This window comes from Ambystoma mexicanum, chromosome 2p (assembly GCF_040938575.1).
Source record: "Ambystoma mexicanum isolate Mex_15411 chromosome 2p, UKY_AmexF1_1, whole genome shotgun sequence".
Classification (NCBI taxonomy): Eukaryota; Metazoa; Chordata; class Amphibia; order Caudata; family Ambystomatidae; genus Ambystoma; species Ambystoma mexicanum.
Window position 1 is genome coordinate 230,718,832 of NC_090923.1, and position 18,835 is coordinate 230,737,666.

Here is an 18,835-nt window from a genome sequence, read left to right on the forward strand (position 1 = left end):
ACGTGGCAGGCACCCTATTGAAATTAAATGCGCCTCAGGGGGGTGCCACATTTTTGTTGCACAGTCTGGGGCGCTGCTGCTACCACGTAGGCCGACCCTGCCTGCGAGGTCCGCTGCTCCTTAATGTCTGTCCTCACAATGTAATGTGTGTGGGCATCTTCCTGGCTGTCACCATCTTTTGACTCACTGTTCGTGATTTGCGTGTCTGTTTTACCAAACTATCACTTCATGGGACATTACTTCAGGAGCTATTTACGGGTCTAACGTGTCATTAAAATTGCATTTCTAGCTCATGCGGTAATGCTTCATTCACAGCCAGGAGTGTTCTTTCCGTGTGCATTAGGCCATGTTTTGTTTGCAATTGTCCGAGCTGGCTTCATCTCCCCGTTACAATTAGTGAGGATGTTTGTAATCCCCAAGTATATAACAAGGATTCCCTGGAGTGCACAGAATTGCATTTCAGGAAGCTCCGTTTGGCAGCTACCGCAGGAGAGATTATCACTGATCACTCTCAGTGGGGATTAGGACCGCATTGATTAATTAAAATGGAAAGGAAAGCAAGGCATATGTGTATTGCAAGGAGGAGGCAGCACGGGAGTCTGTCTTTATTAAAGGTCAGAAATGCCCATCCTTCGTAACCACTGCCCCAGGCATCTGGACGGCCACGTGAGTCACTGGCTGCGTCAGTGACGCTCGAGTGGCAACTTCCGGTGCGCTGCCAGCAGCGCATTGCATATTCTAGTAATGTGCACTGTTGTGCTTTCCCCAATGTTCCAAGGAAAGGCCCATGGTTTTTCCAGGATATTTGCTTTGCCCAAGCCCTGTGTCTCTAATACCCCATCTGTTTAGCTGTTGGTTTTCAGGTCAGATCCCATTTATGGCGCCGGCTTGAGGTACCCGCTGCTTTGTTTTGTGTAAAATAAAATGGTATTGAGCAAAGGGGGCGGTGGGGTTTGGTGAACGCCGATTGATGCGGGTCCTCGTGCGCGTATTGATTACAGGCGATAGTGAGAAGCTTTACTACCCAAGGGAACCATGTCACGGATGTGGACGGGGGCTCCCTATTGCCCTGGGCAGGAACGGTAGAATCTCGGCGAGGCCGGTGTAGTAGTGCCAATGCATTGTTGGTAAAGCATAGAGGGAGGGCCCAGCGCGGATCCACCGCTGTTGAGCAGCAGCACGCCCTCCCTTTCTCCCCAGTAATAAAGATATCCCATCTGTACCCTGCTGACATGTGAAGGCACAATTGCTATTGTGCGTGCTGATTATGGGGGTGAGCCTGATATACCCTGAACGCTGCCATCTCCTGACACTTGTTTCAGGCTTTCCATTGTCTCTGCAGGAAGCAGCTGCAGCTTCTGCTCTATGCTGCTTTTTGACTTAACTTTATTTTAATTGTATTTAAATGCTTATGGTTTATTTCCGTCCCGCTCTGCCCCCTCGATGATTGCTGTGCTCATTCAGTAACGGATGCCCTTCTTTCTACAGAATGGACCCCCAACAGGAACGGACAAAGTGAAGAAAGGCGGATCGTATATGTGCCATAAGGTATACCATTTTATTTATTCATTTGCAAGTGCTACTAAATGTCGAATGGTTTTGATCGATATCAATTGATGCCTTGGTTTCAGGGCACATGTATTTACTTGCAGATGACCGGAAAAGAGTACAGAGGCAGTAGTGCTTAGAAACCAGCTACATGGTTTCAGCTACTTTTCCTGCACCGTGAATGTTTATGGGCAACTCGGAAGAGCAAATCTTCCATTGAGCCTCAGCACACCCAATAGAAATCCTTACCTTGGGCTCAAAGGTGAAATATTTCCTGGAGCAATAACATCTCCCATATCAGTCTTATCCCCGATTCAAAGACGTGTTGGTTTTAGGGCCCAGAACTTGGATCTATAAAGTCTTTTTACTTAACTGTTGGCCATCTAAGAGGCTGGGCTCCCCAATCCATCCTTTGTTTTAAGATGAGGCATTCCAAACACTGTGGTGCATTTTGCCATCTAAGAGGCTGGTCTCCCCAATCCATCCTTTGTTTTAAGATGAGGCATTCCAAACACTGTGGTGCATTTTGCCATCTAAGAGGCTGGTCTCTCCAATCCATCCTTTGTTTTAAGATGAGGCATTCCAAACACTGCGGTGCATTTTGCCATCTAAGAGGCTGGTCTCCCCAATCCATCCTTTGTTTTAAGATGAGGCATTCCAAACACTGTGGTGCATTTGCCCATCTAAGAGGCTAGGCTCCCCAATTCGTCCTTTGTTTTAAGATGAGGCATTCCAAACACTGTGGTGCATTTGGCCATCTAAGAGGCTGGGCTCCCCAATCCGTCCTGTGTTTTAAAATGAGGCATTCCAAACACTGTGGTGCATTTGGCCATCTAAGAGGCTGGGCTCCCCGATCCGTCCTTTGTTTTAAGATGAGGCATTCCAAACACTGTGGTGCATTTGGCCATCTAAGAGGCTGGGCTCCCCGATCCGTCCTCCGTTTTAAGATGAGGCATTCCAAACACTGGGCTGCATTTGGCCATTTAAGAGGCTGGGCTCCCCGATCCATCCTTTGTTTTAAGATGAGGCATTCCAAACACTGTGGTGCATTTGGCCATCTAAGAGGCTGGGCTCCCCGATCCGTCCTCCGTTTTAAGATGAGACATTCCAAACACTGTGCTGCATTTGGCCATCTAAGAGGCTGGTCTCCCCAATCCGTCCTTTGTTTTAAGATGAGGCATTCCAAACACTGTGGTGCATTTGCCCATCTAAGAGGCTAGGCTCCCCAATTCGTCCTTTGTTTTAAGATGAGGCATTCCAAACACTGTGGTGCATTTGCCCATCTAAGAGGCTAGGCTCCCCAATTCGTCCTTTGTTTTAAGATGAGGCATTCCAAACACTGTGGTGCATTTGGCCATCTAAGAGGCTGGGCTCCCCAATCCGTCCTTTGTTTTAAGATGAGGCATTCCAAACACTTTGGTGCATTTGGCCATCTAAGAGGCTGGGCTCCCCGATCCGTCCTCCGTTTTAAGATGAGGCATTCCAAACACTGTGGTGCATTTGGCCATCTAAGAGGCTGGGCTCCCCGATCCGTCCTCCGTTTTAAGATGAGACATTCCAAACACTGTGGTGCATTTGGCCATCTAAGAGGCTGGGCTCCCCGATCCATCCTTTGTTTTAAGATGAGGCATTCCAATATATTATATTATACGTAGGGGAAAGGTCATTATCCCAAGTTATAATGACACACATCCCGAGGTCTATAAGGCTATTAGCAGATGGTGGTAGTAGCAATACATGTTTTGGAGTTTTCGTGGTGAAGTTAAGATTGGTGCTTTGAGCGAGTATAAAAATAGACACATTGAGTTGGTAAATTAAATGCAGTTTTATGTTGTAGTTTTTAAATAACCTGGTTGTCTTCATAAATTAAGCATTTTAATTGCAACTTGTTTTTAGAGGAGCAGGTTTAACATGAGTATGCATTAGGTAAAAGTAAACGGTTAATAAGAAAGTGAAACCATTTGTCAATGTTTTATCCTTCTTGTGTTGAATTGCATTTTGCAGCAAAAAAAGGACCTCCCAGAGAGGAATCGTCTTGTTGAAACAAAATCTTGCAACAGGGCGCTTTACAAGTCATGGGGGTATGAGTGATAATACACAGTGAGGAAAGCAGGGATACAAGAGAACAGGGATCTAGCAACGAGGCAGGGCAGGTACATTGGCATCACGAGTACTATTGACCAGTGAGGAACTTGGGGGGGGGGGGGGGGGGAGGGGTTTGAGGAGTGGGGGTTTTAGCAAATATGCCAGTATCAGGTTAGGGGAAGTGGAGGGTGTATGGACCCAGGTTTGTGGACGCTTCTTGCACTTCCATTTGCTGACAGTATACTTCTACATTATTGCACTTCCATCTGTTGGTGATGTAATGACAGTACTTCCATCTGGTTGCATTGGCATTGATATAGCATTGTCCATGTACTTGCACCTAGATAGAACATATTGATGCTCGTTCTGACGCTGCAGTAAACACCAATACAACTGCAAACTACAGATGACATGAGAGCCTCCCTATGTTGTACACCACTATAACGAACGTCACGCATGCCCCACTTCTACCTGTTCACAAGTTTAATGAGACACTTTTCAATTCTACTAGCTGATGATTCATTTACACATTTAAATGTTCTTCCACCTGCATACAATTTAATTCCACATCTTCATCAACTTCCGTCTTCTGATAAATTGATGACCTACATCTACTGCTTTGCGTGACAGATGACCTGAATGAAGCACAAAGGCTTGATCCTATTTCAAGGGTTTTTATTAAAATAATCAGAGATATGTACGGTTCTTGGTGTAAGGGTTAGGAAAAAGACAAAAGGAACAAAAAGATGCACCAACTGGAAAAAGGGTATGGGAAGTGGCGCTAGAGCTGTCCGTCTCTCAAATTGACCTACTAAGCGACAAATTGAGTCCAAGACCCGGGCACTGAAAGACACTCAAGAAAAGCTCCAAGAGCAAGTTAAATCCTTGAAACCAAGTACTCTAACCTGCAGGTACTGGCCCATAAAGCCGGGTACAATCGTTTATATCCCATAATCCAGGGGGAACCCCCACCAAGGAAACTCCCAAAGACATTTTGGGCACTCACAATGTTGCCGTTTTAAATGTTGCCCCGACCATCAAATTGGCTAGCCCAGACTCTACCCAACCGCCAACCTATCATCAGTCTACCCCAATAAATTCCATGGTTAGCCCGTTTACCCCTGAATTACGGGCCTCGATCTCCAAACCTTTTTTGCCTTCCTCAGCCACGTTTGAAGTGTTCCCGAATATAACGCCCAATACCAGCACTGCTGCATTTCTGCTCGGGGAGCTCCCTGGAGGAGGCAATATCTTAGTTACTGTACATTCCCCCTGGAGCACTACGGATTTGTTCAATACTATGCAGAGATTCCCAAAGATACGAGAACATCCCGTTAAGTTCCATGAAGAGCTGCAGGTTATAATAGACTTATCACCCCATGTGTGTTGATGTAATCAATTATTGCGAGCAGTGCTGTCCACAGATAGGTTTGCTCTTCTGAAAGTGGTCTCCAACTGGCCAGCTGACGAACCTGGTCCGGCCAGGCACTTGAAAATATTTACTTATAGACTGGTGCAAACTATTCTTGAGATCTGCCCCTGAAAGACTGATTCATCCCAAATAAATCTGTGCAAGCAAGCGAAGGGTAAAAATCCTGCAGAATGTCTTCAAGTGTTTGAAACAATGTTTTTAACAATATTCTGGGATCGTTGACACAGCCAATAGAGCGCCTCCAACCTGTGGTGGCTCAGTTTATGGGTTTGCAACCTAATGTATCAGAGGGAATTATAGAAGTGTTAATAGGCTGGGAGTTAAAGGGTACGGTAGAGTTTTTTTTGGCTGCACAGCACTTCCATGATAAAGTCAAAAGACAGAAAGAGACGGTTACATGTATTTATATCGAGGTAATTTATAACGAATACCCATGTATCTAATATTTTATCTTGAAAACGTTTATAGTGAAAGCAATTCGTTTTTCGTTTTTTTGGGTGAGACCCCCGCCCCAAACTCCAGTTTCCCACCCCTAAAAACCCATCCTGCTCGTTTCCCAAAAATATTTAACCCTTTACCTTTCCCTAAATACATTCACTATAAAGGTTTTCAAGATAAAAGATTCGATATATGGGTATTTAATATATAGGATTCGATATAAACACTCTATACCAAAGAGGCTACTGAAGCCAAACTTATGGTGTTGCAAATAGAGAGTTTACAACCTTCCGAGGGAACGGGAGGGTTTCGCCCCATGCCAGGAGTGCATGGGCGAGGACTGGAAAGATGGAGAGGAGCACCCCAATCACATGAACCAGGGAAAACTGCTGAGAGATGTTACACAAATCCGTACAGTGATCAGTGTAATTACTGTAAAGAGTTTGGACACTGGAAAGCTGAGTGTCCACATCAACCTCAGTATGACGGTCAAGGCGGACAGCCAACCGTGCCAATCGTCGGTGTGACTAGGTCTCAGCCTCCACCGGCATCACTTCACACGAATGGTTGCCAAGAGGTCTTCAAACTTGTTGCACCACTCTTACTGATTGATCTACTGCCCTGTACCTTGATTGTTCTGTTGCTGGCCAAGCAATTTCATGTTTGGTTGACACTGGAGCATCACCCACCACAGTAAAATCTTTGCAGTTTCCACGAATGATGCATTCTGATGAAATGTTAATGCTGTAGCTGTAGGGGTACAGCAATACCCCATCCTGTGTCAGCAACGCTAATTGTCAAAATAGGTTCAATTTCTGACCAACATGCATTTGTTGAATCCCTGCTGTTCTCCCGTGAATTTATTTGGATGAAATGTATTGTTTAAGCTAAGTTGCTCTATTCACTGTTTCCCTGATGCTGTATACCTTGGCATCCCTCCTCATAGAGAGCATGAGATGCTGGCAGTTTTGCAGCATTACTCATTCGAACCCTGAACACCAGGCTGACACTTGCTGCTCGTGACAGGGACTGTTGGACCAAGTCCCCGGCCAAGTTATGGTCAACCCATGCAAATGGCGCTGGTTATATGGTTAATAGAGCCCAGATGTCCCCGGGTTTGGTGCGCTTTACAAATGTCTAAATAAATAAATACATGTTGAACCAGTCAAAATTACTCTGAATCCTGCCAAACCCCTGCGATGTGTACCTTGGTATCCTATTTCCGGACAAGCTGAATAAGGCATTAGTCCTGTAATAGGATCCCTTCTCCAACAAGGTATTATCGTACTAACTCATAGTCCCTGAACTTCTCATATTTTTCCACAAAGAAGCCAGGTAAAGAAGTTTATCATTTTATTCAGGACTTGCGCTGTTAATGCAGCCGTGCTACTGGCTTTTCACATTGTACCTAACCCGGTTACCATCCTGTTGTGTATTCCCAACACAGCCAAATATTTCATTGTTGTAGATCTGTGTTCAGCATTTTTCCCTAAACCTATGGTGATGATTAACTAGCTGTCGTCACTTCTCCCCAGGGGGGAGTACCTTTCCGACGAGGCTAGGGAGGTGAGGCCGCTACCAATATTACCCCTAGGGGTGGTTTAATGTGGGTGAACCTCTTAGGGAGGGACTCCCTTTGTGGGGATAACGACGACCACCCGAGTAAAAGTCAGCACAACACCCCAAACCTAGCTCTCTCAATCCTGTTACCATCTTTCCACCCCCCATTTTCTATTGTAAAATTATACCAGTTACTTCTATTGAGATGAAGAAGATTGCCAACAATACAGATAGTATGACTAACTCCAGTTGTAAGGAACACCGGGCCTCCGTCCACCCAACCCCTTATTCCAACGTACCTGACATGATATCTCGGTGCTGTACCTGACATGATATCCCGGAGAGCGCCAGCCCACCCGAAGCGAGGGGGACGCATTCTGTCATTTTACAGCTGGCGCTTGTATGAAAGATGGCACCTGACTGTTGGAAGGTCAGCCAAACACTTAGGACGACAAACCGGTTTGCACAATATAAATCAAGATGAGACACAGGCGAACTATGTCTTGGCAACAAGCTGACTCCGGATTGAATCACGCATCACGACTTAAGGTATTTCTATAGATGGGTACATTTAGGAAGACTAGGTCTTCATAGTTAGAGGTTCGTTGGTAAAGAGCTTTTGTTTTCCTTGACTGTGTCTGGGTGCACTCTGTGCCGGGATTTCACAGCCTCTTAACTCTGCTCATCAGACAACCTGGTCTGCACCAAACTGGTAAACCCTCTTCCTCATAGTGTTTCCCATAATCCCCTCCCAGTACATATAGCAACATATCTTGTTCCCTTAGAGTTCTCCATCATTTGGGACTCCCCCTAGAATTCCATTGCCACTACGGGACAACTCGCCACAGACATCTAGGACCACAGGCAGCAGATCGGAAACAATCTATGGGCTTTGTACTGTCTGTCACCATCAGACTGGGTTCTAAGGTTGTTCAGAGGTGTTCAGCTGTTCTTGTTCCGAACTACCTGCACACTAAGAATGCAATCCGGCAAGTACTGGCACCAGTACTGGCACAAAAAGATCACCCAAAGCATGAATATTACCAGCCAGTCAAGTACTGAGACGAGGTGGCCCCTAGGAACCAGGAAGAATGACATAGAGAAGATAAAGGAACGATATAGACTTTCTCTGGGGAATCGTCCTGAGAAACGCATACAAACTCACAGAGAACTTTGAGAAGGAGAGGAGTATACCAGCATGAAAGACAGTCCAGCCCGGGAAGTTCAAAGGAGACGCAGAGACTGTAGTGTGAAAGCCGAGAGCAGTCCTCTCCCAAAGGCAAGAGGCTGATGACGTGAGTCCTTTGCCCGGTACGGTGGCACTGGTCAACGACATGACTGGAGCCTGGAAGATGGTGGCGCGACCTCTGGCAGGTGGACCGAGTGGTCCAGTAATGGGATCTGCACCGTTGTTGAGGAGACCAGGAAGAAGTAACGCAGAGTAAGAGCAGTAGAAGACAGAGACGCCTGCAAGTCTGACAAGAAGACACAAGCACCCAGTAAGAAATGGCCAAGAGTCCCGGAGCAAATGAAGGTAACCGGCACGTCACAGTGACCTGTAGGAAGGGGCTTGGACGTGCGGGAGAGAGATAAATCGCACAGGAATAACAATAAGAACCATCATCCTTGTGGCAGTACTTGGGAGGAGAGTCAACCAAGTGGGCCTGGTGAGAAGGGAAGAGAATCAAGGGTCTGGATTCCGAACCAAGGTGAAGTCTATATTAATACGAGTCATCTTCCTTGCAGCAGTAATTGGCAGGGAAGTGAACCAAGTGGCCCTAATAAAAGAATAGAAATCCAGGGTCTAGGACCATATCATCATGAAAGTCCCCCTCCTTGTGGCAGGACTAGTCAGGAGAGTGAACCAAGTGGGCCTGACAAGAAAGGGGAACGAACAGGGTCTGGGACCCAAATAGTACGTGAATTTCGGAGGGAAGAACCCTCCAAACAGTGGTAAAGAAAAGAACACTGATGGGCTAAGGAGAGCCTGGGAATTTTGTGAAAGTTACCTAAGAAGACAGGGGAAGGGTGCCATACCCCTGACCGCAACTGGAGCTTTGTTGATATTAGCATCCAGTGTAAGGGAGTCATTTCCCCTTGGCATAATTTGAACTTTGGTGAAACCATTATCCAGGAGGAGGGAGTCATTCACCCTGGACCCAGCTTTGGACATTACCAGAGAAGCCAGGGGAAGGGAATCATTCCTCCTGAACCCATCTGGAAATGTGTGTAAACCAAGACCAGGGGAAGGGAGTCATTCGCCCTGGTATCGATTGGATATCTGGGATTGTGAGTAAACCAAGACCAGGGGAAGGGCATCTTTCTCCTGTTGAGAGAATTTTACTTTTGCTTTAGACTCTTTTTAGTTGTAGTGTAAGGGACCCAAGTTGGGTTTTGACTCAGGATGGTGGATTTGCAGTTCATGGACATTCTGACAGAAACTTTAGTCTTTAGTTTGAGGCAGGTAAACTCCTCTTAGAGTTAGGGATAGGTAGGCTTTTGAATTCAATACAATTCTTTGCCAAACACCATGACACCTCTTGATCAGTTGCCTTCTTATGCACCCTTACACTATACAGCCTGACAGCGCAACCTGAAGTGTATTGTTGACTGCTGGACCTGGATATTCAACGTCTGTGCTCCCGGCGAATTTTGTGTTTGGACTGTGGTTTTCATTACTGCCACCGAAGCGCGGCGGCGAGAGGATGTCATTTCAGGCAACACTCATCTTGCCTGACTTATAACTCCTCAGTGATTGGTGTGAGAGCCTTCTGCCACGCCTCTGTCTCCGCCCTCTTTCACTTTCAAAATCCGAGTGCGTAGCGCACCCGCACGCTCACCCGGAAGTGACCTGAAGTGTACTGTTGGTGTCACGGCTAATCGCGTTGCTCTCAGTGCGATGCCTGACTTCGGCATGGCGAGTGGCACGGACGTGCCTGATTCCAACATGGCGGACCTTGCGGACCGCTACCGTGTGTGTGGCGGTCTAGTTGTTGCGCCCCATCATGCTTTGCGATGTCTCCGGGACGGAATGCCGACGGCTTATCAACCTGCTCGTCCCGAACGAGGACGCGTTGCTACTCTCCTAGGAGCTGGCGAACGCTACGTGAGTTCGTGCTAGGGAATCTCTTACTCCCTCTCTTCGACCTTGCCTTTGTTAGCTTCTAACATTTACAACTGTGCTCCCTTTGATCTTTACAGACCTTTGTTGTGTGTTTATGGTTTAGGACGTCTCGGTGCCTTTCACTCTCGTGAGTTATCCGCTACCCTTCGTTGAAGAAGTTGTTTCCTGCCACCGCCTCCCTCCAGCTTGGTTCCATAGTGGTAGGCACTTATTTAGCACGACGCATTAAGAGGGGTTTTGGTCTCTTCACCTGTGGACTCTTAGTTTAGTTTTTGTTTTATATATTAGATCCACCACCTTTTGATTTCATTCCTTCTGGACATCGGTTACCTCTAATCTTTCAGAGGGTTTCTGGTCATTCTCGGTAAGAGTGCCTTCAGGTCTTATCCTTGATAACAGGGGGCTCCGACTTTTCTTTTCGTTTGTGTGTTTACTTTCCTTGTGACTTGCTCTGCTTTGTCTAGCGTGCCCAGTCTCTTGTTCCATCCCTGGTCATCGATTATTCACATTACAAGGCTTTGTTACTTACGGATCCTTTGGTAAGATTCCTGCTTCAGGGGTATCTTTCTAATGTCTAGGCAATTATAAGACTAATCATTCTGTCTCTCTTTCATCAGCCGGCCTGACATTGTTGCGCTGGCCCCGATCTTCTAAAGACACGACCAGTCATCTCCGAAACTCCCGGGATAGCTTCACCTACATCCACGGGACTTCTCAAGGAGTCTACGTTCTCTAGCAGCTCCACAGGGTTTTATTCCCCAAGAGGGTTTCCCTGGGGACCTTCCTCTGCCCTGGCCTTTGTGCCGGTTCACTGGGAGTTTCTCGGGGGGAATTCTATTTATCATCGAATCACATCATCCCTGGTTCCATTTCCCAGGTGAGAGACCTATTTGTTTCTATGTAATCCTCACACGGACTCTCTCAGCAAAGTTTTGTTTGTTAGTCATAACAGTTGGACCTGGATATTCAACGTCTGTGCTCCCGACGAATTTTGTGTTTGGACTGTGGTTTTCATTACTGCAACTGCAGCGCGGCGGCGAGAGGACGTCATTTCAGGCAACACTCATCTTGCCTGACTTATGAGTAATTTTATTACGAACTATTTAAAGGGGCTCAGTTTAATCTTTAACTGCAGCTTTCAGCTGCTTTCAGCAGATGGAGAACCATTGCTCTCTGACCCGCCTCTTGCCCTGTTTTGTTTTTCTTTCTTTTTACTACAGCTCCTCTGTGATTGGTGTGAGAGCCTTCTGCCACGCCTCTGTCTCCGCCCTCTTTCACTTTAAAATCCGAGTGCGTAGCGCACCCGGAAGTGACCTGAAGTGTACTGTTGACTGTTCACTGCGAACAGTGAGCGGTGAGGGCTCTCCCTTAATATATATTTTGAGGAACGTCTGTCTATTTATTTCTAGTTTAATATCAGTTTTTGATGGCGAGACTATATTCCCTGCGGACTAACATGCCATTGAACATCGAATCTCTGTCGGTTAAACCTCATGACTTACATACCACCCCTAAGCGGCTCAACAATGGCCCCCAAAGCCGTGGGCCAGGGAGAGGTCGATCCCTATCACACACCAGTGATATAAGGAAATTCTATGCTGACCATATGGCGGAAGTGCTTAGGAAACGAGCAAGGAAAATGCAGTAAATTGCAAAAGTGCTACTGAGGCTGAGGACGAAGCGATAATAAGTTTGGGGGTGGGTTGAACCGGTGATTCCTGCACCGATAGATTTGTGTACTCCATCAGACTCACTTCTTGCAGCCTTTTCCGAACAGAATTTGCTAGGTGATTGTGCCCTTCCCATTGCTAACAAAATTGTGACAGAAATCATGATACATGAAGAGCCTGTTCAATCCAATGGCACACTAGTTGAGGGAGACCTCACGGGTGATGACTATAATAGAAATGGAAATGAATCGCAATTACCACAAAATAATGATGAATTGCTAAATCAAGATGCCCCAGGTGAACAAATCTGTGCAGGAGCTAATGCTGATAATTTGTCACAGTCTCCCGTAATGTTTCCAGAATGCTCAGATGAATATTCTATATTATCTATATCATTTATTCAGCACACTCCTAAACACTCTGATAGTAGCAAGAAAGGATCAGAATGTAAGCAATCCCCTTTCATGTCAGCGTCATCTGAACTTACTTTGCAGGCTATGAACACGGCTCTTTTTTCTTTAGCCAAATTGTATGAAACTCTCGATGCTAGACTACTGGACCAAAACGTTTTGCTTAGAGAATTGTTGGAAAATAAAAATGTTATGTGTCAAGAGTTAATTCCACAAAAAACTCTCAGCGGACCCTGTAACTCAGCTAAAAAAAGTAATCAATAATGGTATCACTGTTGAGACAAAACAGACCCAAACTGACGTTAGTCCGATACCTATAATTGACAAGAATGGTGGTTATAATTGTGTCAGTTATGAACACAGCTTGATTGTAATTATTGATCATCAAGATCCAAAACCTGAAATTAAAATTTCAGGGGGCAAGGAAAAAAAAAGTCTCTTCTATGGGCGATAATGAAACATACAATATATTTAGTGTTACAAAAAAAGGGCAAAAACAAATGCCGAATATACAATGTGAAAATAAAAAAACGAAGAATCAGAAACTGACTAAAAATGTAAAAAACAAGAATTCGAGTCAGTTTATTAAATGACTAACTACACCGGATAAAAGAACGCAAGAAAAAAGTGCAGCAATTGTACAGAAATATATTGCAATCAATAGAATTAAACCGAATTTACCGGCTATTCAATTGGCCCCTAGAGGAGACATGGATGTGCCACCCAAGGAACTGAGTTATGAGCCACTTGATAACTTAGTTACCGAAGTTTGCAAATATGAAACAAAAGTGGACAGCTTAAAAACCTTTCCACTCTCACAAATAGTGCAATTTAAGGAAAAGTGTGGTGACAATTAAACAGATTATAGAAACGCTGTATTTACAACATTAGAGGAAAGACCAGAAGAAATCTTGAGGTCTATGAGTGTCTTTCATTCAAATAACATTCAAAACACCAACATGATGATGTCAAGCTATTGTACTAACAATCCCAAGCAGACAGGCGAATTTGTCCCTAGACTTCAAGAGACAAGGGTATACCAAAATAATGCCAGTTTTGGGGACAAAGTAGGACCTGATCATGCAAAAAAACAATTAGCACCGTTTAAACAACAAGAGAAGAAAAATAGACACAACAAGTGTAACAATACTACTCATGTGAGTCTCGTTTTGCAATGTCGAGGAGGCGATTTTGGACTATATGATCTAAATCGCTCCTCGGTTCTAAACATCATGAAAAGTGTTCAAGCTCTTCAGGAGATTAAGTCTGATGACTTTGCGCAGATAGAATTTATCGATGATCATGATAAGTCAGTTGTAAAAATTTGATGTCATCTGCCATTGTTAAATATTCGATATGGCAAGCAAGAAATGAAATTTACCAACTAGCCTTTGTGCTAGATAACCCCACAGCCGCAATAAATACAAATAGTATTGCGACCCCTAAGGTAGCCAATATATATCCTTTAAAGTTTATGAATACACCCATGAATCATCCTAATGGGGAAGATGCAATTAGCGGAAAGACAATTTGACCCAATGACAATACAATATTTTACAGCTGATGACAACCAAACAAAAATAACGACCTTTACTCAAAACAAAACAATGAACTCAAAACAAAACAATGAATCAATGATAGCTAGCTCCCAAAGGAAAAGAGAGTTCTCTCCCGTTTGCATCTTGGAATACTAGAGGCCATATGCATCTCACGTCTTCATCTGAGTCTGTTTTAAGCTCATATGACATTATCATGTTACAAGGCTTTCTACCCCCCCCCCCCGGTCTTGGAAAATCATGTGATAATCTTTGAACCTGCTATCAAATCAGCTAGAGGTCGCCCAAAAGCTGGTCTTCTCACAGCTGTAAAGTTAACAAGTGGTTTGAGAGCTGAGAAGTGGGCTGCTTATAACAGTTATATGCAGCTAGTCCGCATCTCCTGCAATGGCCATGGCATTGCATGTATTAATATATACTGAAACCACCTAGCTATCTTGGAAAACTGCTTTTATAAGGATTTAACCAAATGCTTGGACAAGATTGACAGGGACCAATTGGTTCAATTCATTGTAATTGCAGGTGATCTGAATATGGATTGTATGAATGACAAAGGGGGTAAACTGAATGAAACTAAAAACAAATGGATATCCTTGATGTATGAGAGAGGGCTCCATATGATAAACGGAGCCATATGTGGGGATATCCCTAGTAAAACAACCTGGCAACAAGGCAATGCTGCTTCAACAATAGATTACATATACACTAATTCTGAGTGTTTCGCTACTGTTTCTTCTTTTGAAGTATTAAAACAGTCTAAAAGCGATCATAATCTTCTACATCTCACCTGGGATTGCCCGAGCGAACCTATTGGTTACTCGAATGACAAGCTTATAACCGATCTAAGAGTGTCTACTAAGGGACATAGCTATAAGTGGTCCTCTCAAAACCTTAATGACCTGTTAGCTGCTGTATCCTATCCTGAAGACACCTTATCGCCAGCTGTACAATACCTAGATGGAGATAATGTTGCTACTCTCCAACTGTTCAAAAAACCATCCAAAACGTTAAATACGGTTCAGAGACAACATTCTCACTCTTATGATGATGAGGTAAGCAGTAAAAAAGCTGAAATGAGAAGAGAGATTCGTCACATAAAATATCAGTATCCTGACAGTCAGAGTTCTATGAAATCTAAATGTAAAAACAAATATAGGAACTGGATAAAACAGCGCAAAGCGAAAATGCTTCTGCATGATGCCCACTCCATGCTCTATTCGATCGCATCCAAAAACTCGGCCCTAGTATGGGGCCTCATCAAAACTGTCTAGGGGACTACTCAATCCATAAAACAAATGAATGCTGTTCCCGAGGAGATTTGGATACAATATTATAATTCTTTGTATGCGGATACACATTATGCAGGGAAAAGATATGATTGTAGTCTGGACGGGAAACATGAGCTGACCTTTGACAATCTGGACATTGAAATGTACATTAAAAAGCTAAGTAAATCATAAGCCCCTGGCCCTGATGGCCTATCTAATGTAATGTTAAGATCTAATCCCGAGATCTGGGCTGCCATTCTAGGAGTCATTTTCAATCAAATCGTTGCTAGTAAAAGTATCCCGGTCTCGTGGCAAAAGTCAATCATCGTCCCAATTTACAAAAAAGGGGACAGATTGAACCCAAAAAATTATAGGCCCATCGTGCTGTTAGATGCGTCAGGGAAAATATTCTCACAGCTTCTCTTGAGAGACTTCAATAGATGGACCAAAGAATCAGGAATTAATGATCCATACCAAACAGGTTTCATAGTAGGAGTTGGCACCTCTGTGAATTTGTGGGTTTTGGATGCCATTAAACATCATGAATTGCAGGAAAAACTATCACTGTATATGGCCTTTATCGATTTTGAAACCGCTTTTGATTCTGTTTCAAGATCCTTATTGCATAGAAAGCTAAATGAAAATTTTTTGCCCAAAGTATTTAAGACATTGGATAATGCAGTTTCATATGAACACTTCGATACAAGTGCGTTTGTCCATGGACGGTGCTTTATCCAACTCGATTAAAACATACAAGGGCCTGAAACAGGGGTGCTTATTAGCATCAACACTTTTTAATTTCTTTATTTCAGATGTAGTAAAGAAATGTAGGGGAGTTCTCTCAGATGCACCACGCCTAGGTAAGCATCCCATACCGTGGATGTTTTATGCTGACGATTTAGTCCTGTTGGTAAAAACGACAAAGGGATTACAAAATTGACTTGATCAATTGGGGGAATATGTGCAAGCAAATGCCTTGGTGATCAATGTAGCAAAAACTAAAATTCTAAAGAATGTACCCAATAAAAATGCAAGAGCATCTCGTCTCTCTTTGGCCCTGGGGGGAAAGATCTTGGAGAACGTGTCCCAATATAAATAACTGGGTATGAATATAAACACGTCTAAAGTAGATGCGCCTTATCTAGAGGAATTGGAAAAAGAAATCAGTACTTCAACCTCGCAAGCATCTATCATAAATTAGATTCTGTACATTCTCTCTTAAGCCAATAATCTCTTTTTACTGTCAAAAGGTAGTACCGACTATCCTTTATGGTGCGGAATCTAAGATGTGGAGAAACGAGATGGTCTGGCAAAGATTGGAAGGTCAATTTTGGAAGAGGGTTTTGCATGTGCCAAAAGCTTCGCAGATGTGTTTGAGATACGAACTGGGTATTTCTTCACTAAATGCTATGTATATGTGGAAACTATGTAGTCTCTATAGAAAGTCTATTATAGTCCAACAGGATAATTTCTCCCTTTTGCAAGTTTTGTCGAGTTATATGAGAATGAGTGACCATAGAGCAGTTGGCATCTGGCGCCAACAAGTTAGGAACTATTTGATAAAAACGGAAATCTCAGAAGAACTATTGATAATGAATCCTGAAAAAGCAAAAGAAAAAATAATGATTTGGGACTGGACAAACACATACGAACAATGTCAAAGAACTGCCCATGCTCTCCATCATAAAATCGTCATCAAAAAAATGAGGACATCAGAAAGTTATTTGTTAAAGTCCCCTGTTGCTGAGGCAAGAAATGATTTTTTAAGGTTTAGAATGAATTGGTGGTATACAAAAAGTAACTTAGCCAAATGGAAAATCATTAGCAAAACAGAGAGCTTTTGTCGATTCTGTAAAAAAACTGAAAAAGCAGAAACTTTATATCATCTGGTTGCAGAATGCCCTATTTTGTTGACTATGAGAATAGAATGTTTCAAAAAACATTTTGAAACACACATTGCTCTCTCAGACGAAAATTTCTGGCATCGAATTTATTATACCCAGATTACTACCATAAGAATAGCTGTTGTCAATTTTTTGGAAGCGTTAAAATTAAAGGAAACTTTGTTTAGTGCTGAGATAATAAAACCGAAATATATTTCAGTTTAGTATGTCAACAACTACTGTAATCTGCAAAGTATTTAGATGGAAAATATATATATTAGATCATTTATATATAGATTTTCGTTTCTCTACCTTGACTACATTTGATACTTAGAATATCATCTTATGAATACCTGGGTATTGTCTTTTGGTTTTATTTGGCTAAATGATTTTTAATTAGAAATGTCAGATTGTTTAATTTCTCTATATGAATTGTATTTTCATTTTTTATTATTTTTATCAGCAAACTTTACTCTTGCATGAATTATGAGCTGTCTTAATTTTTGTATAAATTTGTATTGAAAAGTTGATTTTCTCAACTGTATCAATAAAAAAATAAAAATAAATATATACAGCCTGACAGCTAGTATCTGTTCACATTGACACATGAATCCATGCAATATACATTTACTTGTTTTAAAATGGACTACGTATTTTCCCAAATTTTAAAGAAAGATCTTGACTCTATTCGGTTCCCAGTAGGGTTGATGCTGATGCAGTACGTAGACGATCTGCTCTTAGCCGCCTCCTCCCTAGAAGCATGTATTAAAGACCTGTGTGCAATACCTGGGCCATGAGAGTTCAGCTGGGGAAAGACATCATCCCTAGATCAGATTGCAGTGATCCAGAAAGTCCACAGGTCCAAGACCAGAAAGCAGATGAGAGGGTTCCTCAGGATGTTAAGTTACTGCAGATAGTGGTTCCCAGGATGCTTAACTACAGTTAAGCCCCTTCAATACCTCACACACGATTCTGTCCCCTGCCAAGGCATCAGGAAGCAGAAGATGTCTTTGTCACCATTGAGCAAGCACTCGCAACAGCTCCGGCTTTAGGTTTTCCAGATTATAGTTATCCCTTTGTGCTATTTTTGCGAAAAGCACAATGTGTTTGCTCAAACTGTGGTGACTCGGTTACATGGTGATAAGCATCGGCCTGTATCCTACCATAGCGTAGCATTGGAGCCAGTAGATGCACGGGTCCTGGCTTGTCTGCAAGCCTTCACCACTGCTGATTTGTTGATGGAAAAGACTGACTCATTGGTACAAGATCATCCTGCCACGGTTGCAGTTCCCCATGCTGTATTGTCCTTATTCCTTAAAGGGAAGACACAACATGTGTCTAACCCGATTTGAAAAGTTGCTAATTTCTGCCGTAAATGAATCGATGTTCAGTCCTGAATCCCACTTCTTTATTGCAAACCTCACAGGATGGGGAACCACATGACTGTCAGGTTGTTGTTGAGACACCTATGTCACCCCGAGCTAAAGTGCTCCTATTGAATCTTGATCTGATCCTCTGTGTGACTGTCTCTTGCATCCATTTCCCAGAAACTGGGGAATTGGTCTCTAGATATTCAGTATGTACCCCCATGCTGTTTTAGAAGCATATCAATAGTCCATGGTCAAATCTGCAGAGGTTGCCGCACTCTAGGCCCACACCTCTGCCTGTGCCTTGGCCTGGGATAGATGAGTCATAATCTACACCAGCTCCAGCTGTGCTCACGGCAACCCTCGCAAAATGCTCTCGCCCGCTCGCATTGGTGGGTACTTTTTGAAAGGTCATGTGACTTTTATTTCCTACTAGTCTAGCCTGACGAGTGTCTTTAGGAAATATTTTTCTTTTTTTTTTCAGTAGATTTTGT

The 18,835-nt window shown here is 43.4% G+C and overlaps 1 protein-coding gene across 3 annotated transcripts in view; it reads left to right on the forward strand.

Annotated features, from left to right (window-relative positions):
• The window catches only part of SUMF1 (sulfatase modifying factor 1), a 901,271-nt gene that overhangs the window by 746,303 nt on the left and 136,133 nt on the right, over positions 1 to 18,835 (forward strand). For all 3 annotated transcript variants that reach the window (XR_011301918.1, XM_069643509.1, XM_069643507.1), the window contains one exon: positions 1,489 to 1,548. Coding sequence is in view for 2 of the 3 variants with exons in the window: in XM_069643509.1 (XP_069499610.1) it covers positions 1,489 to 1,548 (60 nt within the window). In the remaining variant the exon portion in view is untranslated. The remainder of the gene's footprint in view (positions 1 to 1,488; positions 1,549 to 18,835) is intronic.